Below are 17061 nucleotides of genomic sequence, written 5' to 3'. Positions count from 1 at the left end.
AAAAACGGCTTAAGCTAGAGCACTGAAATTTTTAGTGATGATAGAGGACATGTTGCCATTATGCACCTGGGTTTAGATATTTTCCGGAAGTGCCTAGTATGGAAGCTCGCTAGGGGTCGAAATTTAGGACACGAATAATGAGTGAATTTTTGAGACATTTTGTATCATATCTTCTAAAGTATAATTATTTTGCTAAAACATATTGAACAATATTTGTGCAGAATGACAAGATCTTTAATATGATATCAAGAAAAAAGGGCTGTCTTATCATATTAGGGGCCGAGAGGGGCCAAACGTATTAAATCAATAACTCTTTAACGATCAATATTTTGGTATACATTACTGAAGCAAAAATGTTTATCTTAACAATTTACAACTATATATTATGATATTTATGTCATATGTTACATAATAAGGGGTCATAAGGGGCCAGAATGCTAAATCTTTGACGATTTATATCTCGAAAAGGGGAAACATTTTGAAAAGCAATATTGAACAAAAGTTGTTTAGAATGATGTTCTCAACAACGTGCGTCCTTTTAATTTTTCCAAAACAGCCCCTATAAGGACCTAAAGGGACGGCCCCTTAATATTTCAAGTCTACATATCTCGAAAACGAAACGAAATTTCTGAATAGTTGTTGAACAAAAAGTCTTCAAAATTACGAGACCTTTCATGTGATATCAAGAAAAAGGGGCTGACCCCTCAAATTAGGGGCTCAGAGTGGCCAACAGTCTTTCACCTTTAACTCTTTAATGTTAAATAATTTTATATTCATTATTGAAGCAAAAATGTTCATCTTCACAATCTGCAACCATATATTTTAAAATTTTCATCAAATATTACATAATTAGGGGCCATAAGGGGCCAGAATGCTTAATCTTTGACACTTTATATCTCGAAAAGGGGAAACATTTTGAAAAGCAATATTGAACAAAAGTTGTTTAGAATGATGTTCTCAACAATGTGCGTCCTTTTAATTTTTCGTAAACAGCCCCTAGAAGGACTTAAAGGGACGGCCCCTAAATATTTCAAGTCTACATATCTCGAAAACGAAATGAAACTTCTGAATAGTTGTTGAACAAAAAGTCTTCAGAATTACAAGACCTTTCATGTGATATCAAGAAAAAGGGGCTGACCCCTCAAATTAGGGGCTCAGAGGGGCCAAAAGTCTTTCATCTTTAACTCGTTAACGTTAAATATTTTGATATTAATTATTGAAGCAAAAATGTTCATCTTCACAATCTGCAACTATATATTTGAAAGTTTTCATCAAATATTTTATAATTAGGGGCCCGAATGCTTAATCTTTGACACTTTATATCTCGAAAAGGGGAAACATTTTGAAAAGCAATATTGAACAAAAGTTGTTGAGAATGATGTTCTCAACAATGTGCAACCTTTTGATTTTTTCTAAACAGCCCCTTTAAGAACTTAAGGGGACGGCCCCTAAATATTTCAAGTCTACATATCTCGAAAACGAAACGAAACTTCTGAATAGTTGTTGAACAGAAAGTCTTCAGAACTACAAGACCTTTCATGTGATATCAAGAGAAAGGGGCTGACCCCTCAAATAAGGGACTCAGAGGGGCCAAAAGTCTTTCATCTTTTACTCCTTAACGTTAAATATTTTGATATTAATTATTGAAGCAAAAATGTTCACCTTCACAATCTGCTATCTATCTTAAAGTTTTCTTCAAATATTACGTGATTAGGGTCCATAAGGGGACAGAATGCTAAATCTTTGACGCTTTATATCTCCAAAAGGGGAAACATTTTGAAAAGCAATATTGAACAAAAGCTGTGTAGAATGATGTTCTAGAGGCTCAGAGGGGCCAAAAGTCTTTTATCTGTAACTCTTTAACAGTAATGTTCATCTTCACGATCTGCTACTATATATATTTTAAAATCTTCATCAAATATTACGTATTTAGGTGCCAAAAGAGGGGACAAAAACCTTTTAACTCTTTAATGTTCAAAATGTTGTTAAACATAACTGAAGCAAATTGTACGTTTTGACTATTTATATATTTTTGAAAGAAAATCTCAGTTAAATTCGAATCTCATCTTATCAAAAATCGGACGGAAGACCCACTCGTTGCTCGCAACGAGATCGCATCTAGTTATTAATCTTTTCCTTTTAAGTATTTAAAACATGCCCTTTTTTTAATGAAGAACGAAGAAAGACGCGTTGGGTTCTTTATGGTTTCACCGAAAAAGAAAGTAAGTATGAACATAAATTCTGTGTTTTTAATATAAACAACATGCACAGAACATCTGTAATAATATTTATTGATTTTTTTTTTAAGGGAAAAGGATTTCCCACAAAAGGGAAGGGAAAAGGGAAAAAAACGCAGTCAAAGTAAGGTACATACGATCTGAAAAGTAAGTGTTATTTTTTTTCCCCACAAAGTTTACCTTAAGAAAAATTTTAATGCGTTTTTATTTCCTTTCTTTCTTATGCAGACACAGAAACCTCAGACTCAGAAAGTACCCCCTCTCAATTACATTATAATAGATTAGGTGAACAGAGTTCAATAGACATAGATAAACCGTCAACCTCTTCATCAGGCAATGACGCACCCGGGCCGTCATCATATCCCCCCTCAAACGAACCCGGTCCAAATGCTTCCGCAGAGTCAACTGACGACCCTGCATTTCAGGTTTTATTAGAAAAATACAGTCGTCTTATTCATAGACCTCACCAAGAGGGTGTCATTCAAAAAGAGTACAACTTTCCCGCTGAGAATTTTAATCTATCTTACAGCGACATCGAGGAACAACTTACTGAAATTTATCATAGCGAAAAGCATACTTTCAAAATTAACTTCTCTTTTGGCATTGTTTTGCGAAATGCAGAGGGAGAATTAAGATATTTCTATGCTTCCGGAAACGACTCCGTTTTAAGCGAACCATACCAGGTATCTACTAAAAAAGACTTAGAAAACTTAATCTTAATGCTCCGAAACCAAGATCTCCTGCAGTCTGCTCTACAGTCGCGACCAAACTCCAAGTGGTCCGTGTACGTCGTCACCAACATTAGGTGGGTGGTGGTCCGCACTAACTATGTATTAGGGGCTGCGCGTAAAATACCAGAATACATTAAAAAGAAAAAATGCATACAAACAGTAGTGAGGGGGGATTACTCGAAGATTATTTATTAGCCTTCCGTTGTTAAGCTTACCACCGAAAGCAGTCTAGAAAAGGCTTAGAAAGACTCACCTTAAACTACTATAGGGAATATTTTGGCCACCGAGTACCCAAGCGCACAAAATTTAGTGGTCTTACTCTCAGGAACATTCCCTATTTCGAAAGTACTTTTGATATAAATGTTAACTTTTTTTAGTTCTTCGAAGACGAATCCTGCGTTCATATCTATCGTTCACGAGGAACGTTTCAGGACACCATGAACTTAAATCTATACGAGGATCATCTCAGTTATATAAAGAATCGGGCTGTCTATTGTAAGAAATATGAATGTCGAAATTGCAAAACACTCTTCCCGACTCATGATAGGGTTGCTAGGCACGAAAAGCGTTGTAAGGAGGCTACAAAATTAATCTTTCCCGGGGGGTATTAAGCGCGACCACGTCATATCTTTCAAGAACTAGAATACCTGGACATACGGGTTGACGACGATCTGCGCCTTTACCCATTTTTTATCACTTACGATTTCGAAGCGATGTTACAAACAGACAATGTACCCCCTGCAACTCAAAAATCGACCTGGTCTCACGAGCACCGACCAGAATCATTTTCCATGTGCTCAAACGTTCCTGGTCATGTCGATCCGGTGTGCGAAATCGATTCCGACGTTAGTAGTTTAATTAAAAAGTTTGTAGAAAGAGCGAGTGAAATTCAAACGACAGCTCAGAAATATATGAAAACTCGTTTTGCGAATGTTTTAAAAAAACTTTCACTTGAATCTAAAAAATTACAAGAACTCGCCGAAGAAAACTTAACTCGCGACGAGGATGAGGACGAAGATGACAATGACGACAGACAAATGATAAACACCCCTCTCGTGAACCATATTAAGCGAATTCAAGAGAAACTCAACATGTACATTAGCGAAATCCCTGTGTTAGGATACAATAGTTCAAAATATGATTTAAATTTAATTAAGTCAATACTGGCCGAATGTCTGCAACTTGCTCAGACAAAGAAAAACTTTGTCGTGAAAAAATGTAACCAATACATGTGCATAAGTAACGGACAATTCAAATGCTTAGATATAAGCAATTTTGTGGCACCCGGATTTTCATATGACAAGTTTATTAAATCTTACGAAATCGATTTACACAAGTCATTTTTTCCATACGAGTTTCTGACATCATTTGAGAAACTTGAGCATGCGCAGCTACCACCCTACGAAGCTTTTTACTCTTCGCTTAAAAATTATAATGTTCTCGACGAAGAACACGCTCGTTATGTTCGATTAGTGAACGAGGAAAAATACCCAGTGTCCACTGCGCTTAAAAAGATGAACATAAAACGACCCCCACCGACCGGACAAGAAAACTACGAACAACTTTGCAGAATCTGGGAAGAACGAGGCATGCGCACGATGAGATATTACTTAGTTTACTACAATAATTTAGACGTATTTCCCTTTTGTCAATCTGTCTCGAAAATGCTTCAGTTTTACTCGGTGCGCGATATAGATCTATTTAAAACGTGTATTAGTATACCCGGCGTAGCGCCAGAACTTGTTTTCCGATCTGCCGCAGGTAAAGCTCATTTTGCTTGTTTTGATAAACAAAATAAAGACCTACACACAACGTTTAGAAAAAGGTATGTGCGGAGGCCCAGCTATTATATTTCATCGCTACCATGAACGAAATGCGACGTTCATTCGAAAAAATAACGATAAAACTTGTAAGAAAAGTATAGGGTACGATGCCAATGCGCTGTATCTATGGGCACTTAGTCAAGATATGCCGACCGGACCCTTTACGATTAGAAAAGAGGAAAGCGAGTTCCAGCTTACAAAGCGCGATCGATACTACAAAGCATTATATTTTCTAGAATGGTTGAGATACAGTCGAGGGTTAAATATAGATCACTATTTTAATGCCGGAAAAGAGTTTCGTATCGGGCCTTATCGCGTTGACGGTTATTGTAAGGCAGAGAAAAAAGTCTATGAATTCAATGGATGCTACTTTCATGGACACGACTGCAACCTGACCGCGCACATCAAAGACCCGAAATGGTTAAACAGTCAAAAGAAAATTCGTAAACGCGAGCAAGAGCGTATGGAATACATAAAAAGTCAGGAGTATGAAATAGAAGTCACGTGGGAATGTCAATATGAAGAATGGTTAAACGTATCTCCAGAATTTCGTTCTTTTATCGAGAGACAGCGTAAACAGAGACCTTTAGAACATCGAGCCAAACTAACGAGAGATGAAATTCTGTCAGCCGTGCGCGAGAAAAAAGATATTTGGTGCCGTGGAAGTGGACATACATGTTCCCAACCATCTCCTTAACAAGTTTTCCGAAATGTCACCAATATTTTGTAATTCAGAAATTCCCTTTGACACACTAGGTCCCTTTTCACAGGAGACTGCACGAAAATTAGATTTGGGGGAAAAACCGCGACGATTGTTAGTCGGCGGCATGCGTGCACGGAAAATTCTACTAACCACCCCTCTTTTAAAGTGGTATTTAAATCATGGTCTGGTTGTTTTTCCTATCTACCAAGTCATTGAATTCACCCCCAATGCTTGTTTTTCCGATTTTACGCGAGAAGTCAGTGACGCTCGTCGTCGTGGTGATAGTGATCCTCGTTTTGAGATATTCGCCGACACTAAGAAACTCGAAGGTAACAGTGCCTACGGTTCAATGATTATGAATAAAGAGAAACATACAGATATAACGTATTGTGTAACAAAAGAAAAGGCTGGGTATTTTGGGTCTAAAAAACACTTTCGCTCACTAACCGAACTTGACAGCGATCATTTTGAGATCGAGCTCGCAAAATCTCGTATAACACTGGATCTACCGATTCAAATCGGGTATTTTGTGCTTCAGTATGCTAAGCTGCGTATGCTAGAGTTTTATTACGATTGTGTAGATAAATTTTGTTCTCGTCAAGATTTCCAACTGATGTCTATGGACACTGAATCTTTGTATATGGCCATATCAAATAAAAACTTTGTGGATATCATAAAGCCCGAAATGCGAAACTGTTTTGAACGCGAGAAAAATGATTGGTTTCCTCGCACGCACCCTCCCGACGCGGCAGTCTTTGATCGTCGTCAACCCGATTTATTTAAAGAAGAATTTGTCGGTACGGCCATGGTAGCCCTCTGCAGCAAAACATACTGCGTGGAAAACACCTTACAATTAAAGAAAAGTAAATTCAGTTGTAAAGGATTAAATAAAAACAATTTCAGTCATCCCCTGCCTCTGTATAAACGCGTATTGTTTGATAACTCATCTGCTGGCGAAACCAATCGCGGCTTTCGAGCTCGAAATAATACTGTCTTTACCTACACTCAACAGCGACAAGGTCTAACTTCTTTTTATCCAAAGCGTAAAGTCTTGTCTGATGGAGTGTCGACGACTTATCTTGATATTGAACTCTGTCCTTGGGATTAGTTTTTTTTTTTCTTCCTTTTTTGGTAGATGTTTAGCACCCCTTTTTGTTTTAAGTCTTAGAATAGCCCTCTGGGTCAGTCTACTATTAGAGAATTACGCTTGTAAAGAATACTGTTTTTGAGGACATGTTTTGAATATCACGTTTAGAATTTTTTTTTTTTCAAAATTAATACGGAATTAATATGTTTTTAATTTTTTACAAGTAAAATGCAGAAATTATTAAGCTATACTTGTCCTCCCCTTTGTTTACCCGGTGACCCAATAAACATTCCCGCCACTCTAATGGATGAAAAGATGAAGTTGCTAGTAATTCTGTGTTTTGCGTATGCGGTAAGGGGGGACTTTTCCCGTTCCTGTTCATCAAAGGGGAAAGTGCTGATTTGTAAGAAGGTGAAGGAGGACCTCACATGCGAGAATGCAGGGCAGAAACTGCTCAATGCAGAACGTCTGGTCATGATCAATCCCCACAGCCAGAGAGTGACCATAACACCACAGTGTCTCCCCAATCTGCCCACGATCGAGGTTGACAGATCTGGCACCATGAACTGCTCTGATTTTGCTGGTTTCCCAATTGTGATTATCAACAGAAGCTACTGCACTTATTCGGTATGATGTTTTATTTATTTATTTATCTGCGTGCGGAAAAAAAGAACATTTTGTTTAAATGCACATGTGTATGAGAATTAATGATGAATGATTTATAAGTGAAAGTGTTATTTTTTTTTTCAAAAAATGCATGAACAAATTTTAACAAAAAAAGTAAAAATTTTATTATTATTTCAATTTCTTATAGACAACCACTACGCCTCGTCCCGTCTCCGGCAAACCCCCAGGAGAGAAAACCAGAACGACAGAGACAACGACGGAGACCGTTAATCGAACATTAGCAACCCCTGATTTCGTAACTAATCAGACTTCAACGGAGAACACGACCCTCTACAACACCATCAAACCTTACCCCATGGATGGCGATGAAAAAAGAGAAAAAGGTATTTTTTAATTTGAGAAGGACTTTAAAAAAAAAATTCACTAAAGATAATTATTACTAAGTTTTAATCATTTCTCCTTTTTTCTTTTATAGTCTCTTCTTTGATGGCAGCTGTCGTGACTCTGAGCATCCTGTCACTGTTATTGCTCGCTGTCGTCTTTCTTCTGTTGACAAAGAAACGTTTTTGCCGCAGACGGCTCGCAAAGACCACCAGCAGAAGACCTTGGAAGCTCCGAGACAATTTTTCTTCAGGACACCAGCAGAAACCCCTTTTCTGATTCGAAACAGGAATGAACTTGTGATTTTCCCCCTTCCAAAGTGTGAACTGTGAAGTCGTGAAAACTTTTGTTTTAAACTTCATTTATTTTCTTTTAACGATTATAGTATAGATTTTTTTGTTTTTGTTTCAATCTTTTATAATTGCAGATTTTTTTTTTATATACAAGTAATATACAAAGTTTACATGTTTTCAGTGAATTACTTGTCCTTTAAAAAAAAAGTAATAGCATTTTTTTATTTCAGCTTTTTTCCGCTTAATGAACTGTAAACATTTTTACACATTTTTTTTTAATGAATGTAGAGGTTCTTAATAAAAGAATCTGAGGGGACAATTTCTCGATTATGAATCACGTTGTTCTTTGTTCTCATGTAAACTGTTAATAGGTCACCTGGAAATATCCCTGTTCGCAGCGCATAATCTCTTTGTCCACTTACGGTCAGATCCACCAATAAATAAGAGTATGGTTTTTGCGTCGCTTTTTCACACGCATCGAGTAAATATGGCGTTCTGTTAGGGTAAAGCTGAGTCGCAAGGTAATTCACTTGAAAGTTATCTCTCGGATTTTTTAAAAGTACGAGATATTGACAATTTAAAGAAATCTCTCGACTGTACTTGCCCTGTGGAAACAAATATGACCGATATATTCATATGATGTACATGAATGGTAAAGAGTTCTGTATAATCAAAGGACTGGATGACCCTGTATACTAGATCGTCTAAAATGAGTAATAATTCACCGCTCCCCTTCCATTCCGCCATATCCTCTTTGGAAGGGAGTCCCTCATAAAAAATGATAGCTGGGTTGTAGTTTCGTATTTCTTGAAACGTAGGCTGCCATTGAGAATATGCATACACAATCTTTTTTACTTGGTTTTGAGAGAATCCCTTTGTCAATATTTTTTAAGATTCGTTGTGTAAATCGCGTTTTACCACTCTGACTGGGACCGCTCACGAATAATGAGAAAGGTACCTTAAAAGCAAAGTCGTTGGGATCCATGTTAACACCTGTTCTTTATTATTGTTTTTTTGTATAAATTTAGTTTATATAGGGTGGAAAATGAATCACGACTCAATGTGTGGTATCAGAGAGAATGTGAATGTCAATTAGAAAGGAAAAAGTAAAATAAAGTGCCATATCAATGCGACTCATTTAGTGACCGTATCTAAAAGAAAACATCGGTATTATGTTAAAATCAAAAAGGGGAAGCGAGATCTCTCTTTATCCCCTGAAATGTGGAGCGTACTGTGCGATCTAAAGGAAACAGTGTTGTTGTGTTGTCAATTTTTGGAAACCAGCTAAGATAAAAAAAATGCCTCTATCTGAAGAACTCCAAGAATATTTAAGTTCACTTTATTTCGATCCCGAGAAACCGGGTGCGTTTAGGGGTCCTCTCCAGTTATGGCGCCAGGTGAAAAAAGAGAAATACAAAGTGGGTCTGATCAAAATAAGGCAATGTTTACAAAATCAGGATGTATATTCGATGAACAAAGCTGTGCGTCGACGGTTTAAGAAAGCACGAGTCTTCGCGGGTGGAATAAAAGATCAATATGACGCCGATTGAATGGATGTTGGATTTCACGCAAAAGAAAACGAAGATATTAAATATTTATTGGTGGTCATTGATGTGTTTACTCGATATATCTAGGTAGCTCCACTGAAAAATATATCGAGTGCTAGTGTATTGAACGCTCTCAAGCGTTGCTTTAGAGAGATGGGCTTACCGCGCAAAGTCAGAACGGACTCGGGTAAGGAGTTCATGGCTCGACAAGTCCAAAAGTACTTGACCTCCGTCGGAGTTAAGCATTTCACGACTCAAGGGGAATCTAAAAGTAATTATGTAGAACGTGTGATCAGGACTTTGCGAAGTTTAATGCACAGATACATGAAAAAGAAGCGTTCGTTTAAATATGCCAAAAACTACAGTTGCTAGTGTCCAACTACAATTGCACACCTCATCGATCACTGGGCTTTAAAGTGCCCAATGACATTAATGAAGCAAATGAAGTCGACCAAATTATTTTGCAATATTTTAACTTTCCCCTTCGGCGTCAGAATAAAAAGTCAAGTAAGCAGAATAAAAAGAAAAAAAATCTTCGTTTCGTTTTAAGGTTGGTGATACTGTCCGCATATCACACTTAAAACATGCCTTTGAACGTGAGTTCATGGAAAAATTTACAGGCGAGGTGTTTAAAATACATTCCAGGTTTCTGAAACAAAACATTCCTATGTATAAACTTCGAGATTTAAATGATGAAGACCTGACGGGTAGCTTTTATGAACCTGAAATTCAGAAAGTACAGAAACCCGAGCATGCTCTGTGGGAGGTGGAGAAGGTATTGCGTAAAAAACGACGAAATAAAAAGACGTATGTACTAGTTAAGTGGTTAAATTTTCCTCGGAGTTTCAATAGCTGGGTGCCCGAAAGCGACCTCAAGGAATTAAATTAGAATGGATTTTCCCATGGTCATTTCGGATAAAGACTCCCTGAACTATTTTCCCAATAACGTTGCTCATGATTTCCGGGTTCACGCACCAAACACGTCTCTACGAGGTCGATGGTATGTGGGGCTCTGCGAGTTAAGTCTCGACATGGAAAGGGAGTGTGAAATGCGAATATACAGTAATATTTGTACAGATACCCTCGTTGGAGGAGAGAAAAGACCTTTGTTAAAAAGATTGTTTCTGCAGAGTGAGAGGAATGACGTCGCCTTTTCGCGTATCGTGTATATGCCTGTTGTCATTAAAGACTTTCATTCTATAAGAGTGTACCACAGGACTTGGTATACCCCCCCCCCCCCATTTATTTTAATCCGGGATCTCTCTCTTTTTTTTTTTCTAATTTTAGTACATTGTATGCATCACATGTTATTGATGTTGTAACCCTTTCTCCTCTATTAGTTTTTTGAAAATAAATGTATCTCGCTTTTGACTGAAACATGTATAGTTGAAACAAGCTTTTTACAAACAATTTCAACGAGGATGAAAACTCAATAACATGTATTAAATAAACAAAACACACCAATGGGAAAAACTGTGTTAATTCCACATAACAGAAACAACTCTAAGTGGATATCTCTGAAAAGCGTGTAATAGTTGTTTTAAAAAGCACATGCTGTCTCTGCCGGACTTTTCCCGCGAAATGTCATTTTTCTTTTAACCAATCAACTATAACTGAAGGGTATTTTCATTTACATAAAAGCATCAACTTCCGGCCTCCCTTTTCTAAGATTTACTGAATCGGAGCAGTAGACTGAGTTTGGAGCGATATTTGAATAAGTAGAATGGATGTTACGTGATTTCAGTGGAATAACCCGAAAGTTGAGACGTATCCAAAGTAAGTAATTAACGTTGGTGGTTGTGTCCGTTGATTTTAAACATGTTGTAGACAAAAAATCGAGGCGATGTAGTTGACCTGAAAAATTCAAGATGGCGACCGTGACGTACCTTGTTATTATTATAGTATGGGGATATTTTTATCATTAAAGAGAAAGGTGTAAAACGTCAAGTACCTGTGATTAAGACTTCAAACTTGGAACATGGAGAGTAGAGGAAGGGTGAACGGCAACATTTTTTCGCCTTGACCTATTAATAAAGTCAAGGTCAATCGTTTACATGAAAATATAGTCTAGGTCATAACTTGAGAACTTTTTGACATTAGGATTTCAAACTTGGAACAAGGAAAGACAACATTGAGACTAAATGCACTGCATCAAAATATTTGACCTTGACCACTTTCTTCAAGGTCAAATTAAAAAAAACACGACCAGACCATTACTTGAGAACTTGAAATTTTGTACACAGAATTTGAGTTGAGATGCACTGCATTATTTTTGACCTTGATCATATATTTGCACTCGTTAATGTTGGTAAAGAAGGGGAGACGTGTTTTTTTGTAAAAAAAAACAAAAAAAACAATACCCACTAGTTTTGTGTGGGATTAAACCAACGACAAAAATACAGGCATTAGTAAGTATTGATGTAGTTTAAAGCTATCCAACAGTTTAAAATAGCAAATCATTTCATTTTGTGGTTATTTGAGGAACTTGTAATTTTGTGTGATGTCATAATAAGCATTTCCCGTATAAATTAGGAGTAGTAGAAGTATGCTGATTGTAAAACACATTAAGCCACACCCCATTTGCTATATAATTCTACTAATTATGTAGATGAAGTAAAAGGCTCAAACTATGTAGCTCCACCCAGTTTATTATACAAAGTATACCAAGTATATACCAAATACAAATGAGATAAAAGGCTTTGAAGGCTTACACTTAAGCCCCACCTCAAAGCTTAATAACAACTTATTTTGACCACGCCTAATCTATAAATTCATACTATATCATACTGTAATTACCAAATATGCATATGAGCAAAAAGCATAAAGGGTTTGAACTATATAAAATCAATAAAAGATCCAAAAATAATTTTTTCCATCCCGAGATGCTTATTTTATGTATACCCACTTCTATATAAAATGCTATATGAATATGCTAAGGAGCTAAATGTTTCACAAAACTGACTTATCTCCATAAATAAGATCAATACTTTTATGAATTGTCATTTTATAGTTACCTCCGAAGGATACACTAGCTGTCTTTTAACAGAAAGAAGAATGGAGAGCGTTACAGTCCTCACTAGTTTAGTCGAAATGGAGTGTAATAATGAAAACAGAACATCTTTCAAGAAAGAAAAGGTTAAATCTTTGTTAATTTATGTATTTTCTACAGTTGTAATTATACTTCTGTGTGTGAATACAATATTACTGGAGGAGAAAGGAGGTGGGAAGGAAATGAAAATGACGGATTGTATTCAGTGGAAGTGTGAGAACTTAACATCTACTCTCTCTTTTCCAAAGTGTGCTTATGTAGATAGATATCCACTCAGTGGCGGGGTGTACGTTAGAATATGTCGGTCCGATGGAAATATTACATTAGATGTTCGTCGATTTGAGGATGAAAAGGACTCTGGAAATGGCATTCAACTTAACAAAATGCAGTGGCAATATTTGAAGAGGTCAATTAATCATATAGATTCTTCTTTATTAGAAAAGACAATTTGAAAAAAAGGCTATGTGACAAGATATCTAGGATAGTAACGGAATGAATCTAATACAATTTTAATAAAGGAAATAAAATTACAACATCGACTTTTTTTGTAATTTATGAAGGTAGAAAATTAGTTTTTCAATTGTGAACTTATTCATCCTTAAAGAGGAACTTATACTTTATACTATATAAAGTATTCAATGTTAATCAAAGTTATAATGCTTTTTTAACGATGGAAGTTAATCATAAATATTTTGAATTATTGGTCTCATTATGTGTTAAGAGTCTTTGGGATGATGTCTATAGATTATCTATTAAGAATTGTAGTGGTTGTGAGATAGCTCACCCTTCTCAAACGGAACATTCATGCCAAATGGATTCTTCGTACATGAAACTAATTGTAAATTTTGAAATTGCTTTTATGGGAGTGAACATTCGAGAAACTTTACAACATATGTTGCGGGAATATGAATGTGAACTTGAAGACGTTAAGTCACTGTGGAATATCATGAAAACATATAGATTTACTGACTTTTGGAGGAAGAAGTTATTCTCAAGTATGGAACAGCAAGCTAAATCTCGGGAATAATTAAAAATGAGTGAATAAGAGAAAAGGGATTTTTTGGAGAAGTATTATTACAATATTAGCAATCCGGCAGCATATACAACACCAGGAAAACTTTACCAGGCATTAAAAGCAAAGACAACATACAAATTTAGCAAATACTTTATAACAAAATGGCTAAGACAACAGGATGCGTATACATTACAACGACAAGTTCGTCGACCTAAAAGAACGCCAAATATTCGTGTCAGTGGCCTCAATGTTCAGTGGAGCATGGACCTTATGGACGTCCAGAATTTGTCAAAAGAGAACGATGGTGTGAGATTCCTTTTAATATTAATAGACTCTTTCTCTAAATATTTGCGAATTGTAGCACTTAAACAAAAAACAGCCAGAGAGGTTTTAAATGGAATTCAACAAGTTTTTGAATCGGGAGTAAAATGTAAAACACTCAGGTCTGATCGTGGTTCTGAATTCCGTAATAAACTTTTACAGAATTATTTACAAAAAAAATGAAGTAAGGTTATTTTTTGCTAATCAAAATTCTAAAGCATCAATTGCAGAAAGAGTCATTAGAACAATTAGTGGCAGACTATATCGCTACTTTCAAAGAAACAGAACTTATAGATATTTAGATGTTTTATCAGATATTGTGAACAATTATAATTCCACTCCACATAGAAGTTTGGGTGGTTTAGCACCAAATGAAGTAACAAAAAATAATGAGGCAGATGTCTGGGCCGTCCTCTACCTAAAGAAAACAACGATAGGAAAACCACATAGAACGAAGAAACATCATCGAACATTGAAATATAGATTTAAAGTAAATGACTTAGTCAGGCTTTCTTATTTAAAGCATGTCTTTCGACGAGGATATAATCAACAGTATACAGGTGAAGTGTTTAAAATAGCAAAACGATTTCATTTACAAGGGATACCAATGTACAAAGTAAAGGATTTTAATGAGGAATTAATTGAAGGAGACTTTTATGAAAACGATTTACAAAAAGTCGATAAAAACGAGGATTCTTTGTGGCTAGTGGAGAAAATAATTAAGAAGAGGAAAAGGAAAGGAGAGACGGAATTCTTAGTGAAATTTGAGTCTTGGCCTGAAAAGTTTAATTAGTGGGTTAAAGAATCAAATATTATTGATACAAAAGCAAAATAATGGAAAAATACATATTTGTCAAGTCAAGTGACACTGTGAATTATTACCCTGAAAATAAACCGTATGATTTTAAGGTTCACCTTGACAAAGCTCTGGATTTACATGGATATTGGAAAATTGGCATATCTGAATTTTATACATTGTCATCACCGAAAAAATCAGTCATTGACAAGGCAACATCTAAACCTATTACGACATTTAATTTAAAACCACTTTTCGTCTTTTTCTAACATCTGTAATTTTTCAAATGTCAATGGTCGGGAGCAGCCTTTATTGCGCATTATTCAACCTGACCCCTCTTATGGTTGGAATGACAAATTCTATCCCATCTACTATATTCCTATTAAGATCACTGACTTGACATACCTACATTTGTATTTAAAGGACGATAGTGGTTTACCAGCCACATTCATCGATTCTGACGTGTGGATGAACTTCATTTAATTCGCTATCCGTTTTAATCATGGATTTTAATAAAAAACTTTATGTTCCTGATACCAAAAAGTGGACAAGATTCTATATGCAGATTAATAAAGGAAATGTGAATCCTTATACTGATCACACAATGAAAGGATATCAACGAGGTGGAGGTCTGCGTAATAAAACATCTCCGTTTATGTTATCTATCGACACATACGTCAAGGACATGGATGACAGCCATAAAAATCCCAAAATAAACATGACGTCACCAGCAGAACAGATAGTTGAGCAAGCAAAAGGTGAAATAAAGAAAATATATTAAAAAAGGACAAACAGAGCACGAAACGTCCCAGTAAGAAATTAACCACTTCAAAGGGAGGAACCACAGCGAAACGAAGTAAAGTTGTAAAGCTACAGTCAGACGTATTTGGACTGTATTGAATCATGTCAATTTTATCACAGGAAGCTTTTAGAGAAGCTATGCCTAGCCAGCTTTCTCTATTTGATTTGCCACCAACTCAAACTGCTGTGGAAAACATCTATTTTCAGGATGTACGTCCAATATCTCAAATTTCTGGCAGTTCACCTATTGAATATCAGCTTTCTGCACAAAACGGAATGGACTACATAGACCTCAAAAGAAGCAGAATTTATGTTAAACTTAAAGTCATGAATGGTGAAACCGCCCTTGGAGTGGATGATATCATTGGTCCAGAGAACTTACTGCTACCATCTCTTTTCAGTCAAGTAGATGTATCTATGCAGAATAAGCCCATCAACAGCTCTGGGGCACATTATCCGTACCTAAGCATGTTAAATACTTTAATTTACTATGGTACAGATGTAAAATCATCCCAGTTGACTTCACAGTTATGGGAAAGTGATCACGCGGGAGAATTTGATGACGTAAATGCAAAGAGTGGAAGAAATTCTGGATTGCTGAAGAGAGCTGCACTTATTAAGGGAAGCTTGAGCATAGACCTTGAAGGACCCATTATGCATGAACTGTTCCAGATGGATCGATATATTCTCAATCAAGTTGGTATTTCCCTTAAATTCTATCGTACACGACCTGAATTTTGTCTTCTCTTGACCACTGCCACAGGGAAAAACTACAATATACAAATAGAAGAAGTAGTGTTGCGCGTATGCAAATGTAAAATTAATCCCGCCGTGATACTCAGTCATGCCAAAATGTTGGAAACTACAACTGCCAAATATCCATACAAAAAAGCACAGTAAAAATGTATAATCTGGCGAAGGGTCTACTGAACGTATCTTTTGAAAATATGTTTTCGGGAACAAGACCTGACCGAATGTATGTCGCTTTTGCGCTTTCACAAGCAGTGGCTGGAGATTTTACAAAGAACCCCTATAATTTTCAACATTTTAACATTACCCAGATAGCTCTGTACAGTGATGGTAATCCTGTAGGGAATACACCTATAAAACTTAATTTTGATGGTACAAAAGGACACAGTATTGTTTCAGCTTACGTAAATCTATTCGACAATGCAGGAAAATGGTTCTTTGATGGAGGGAACTCAATCACAAGGAAACAGTTTTCTGAAGGAGGAAATGTCATATTCTGCTTCGATCTAGAACCCACTTTCGAACAAGGGGAATATTTAACATTACTTAAGCAGGGTAATGTACGCTTAGAAGTACAGTTTGGTTCCGCCCTGCCAGAGACAGTTACTGCTATCGTTTGGGGGCAATACTCTGCTCTTTTTGAGATTAACCAGGCCAGAGATATAATAACCTCGTAAAAAAAAAAAATACTGCTCTCAGTAACGTACAACTAAAATGCATGATTGAGTGTGATCCCTTGATGAGGGATAATATAATTGGTGTTTTCCCAGCAAATCAGATTTCAAAACTTGGAGTCAATAAAAGATTCATAGTTAACACTAAACCGTCTGGTCACGAAGGAGAACACTGGCTTGCAGTTTACAATGATGGAAATCGTGTGGAGATTTTTGACAGTCTAGG

General features: G+C 36.3%; 1 protein-coding gene across 1 annotated transcript; it reads left to right on the top strand.

Moving 5' to 3' along the window:
- Nucleotides 1-16313: 16313 nt before the first annotated feature.
- On the top strand, nt 16314-16838 carry LOC133179571 (uncharacterized protein F54H12.2-like). The gene has a single exon (XM_061314294.1). It carries the CDS (start codon nt 16314-16316, stop codon nt 16836-16838), a length of 525 nt encoding a protein of 174 aa, XP_061170278.1.
- The last annotated feature ends 223 nt before the right edge of the window (nt 16839-17061 follow it).

This window comes from Saccostrea echinata, unplaced genomic scaffold, assembly GCF_033153115.1.
Source record: "Saccostrea echinata isolate AGI-Se365-2 ecotype Australia unplaced genomic scaffold, CSIRO_AGI_Sech_v1 ptg000005l, whole genome shotgun sequence".
Lineage (NCBI taxonomy): Eukaryota > Metazoa > Mollusca > Bivalvia > Ostreida > Ostreidae > Saccostrea > Saccostrea echinata.
The sequence above is the reverse complement of the archived record's forward strand: the minus strand, read 5'-3'. Positions and strand labels throughout refer to the sequence as shown.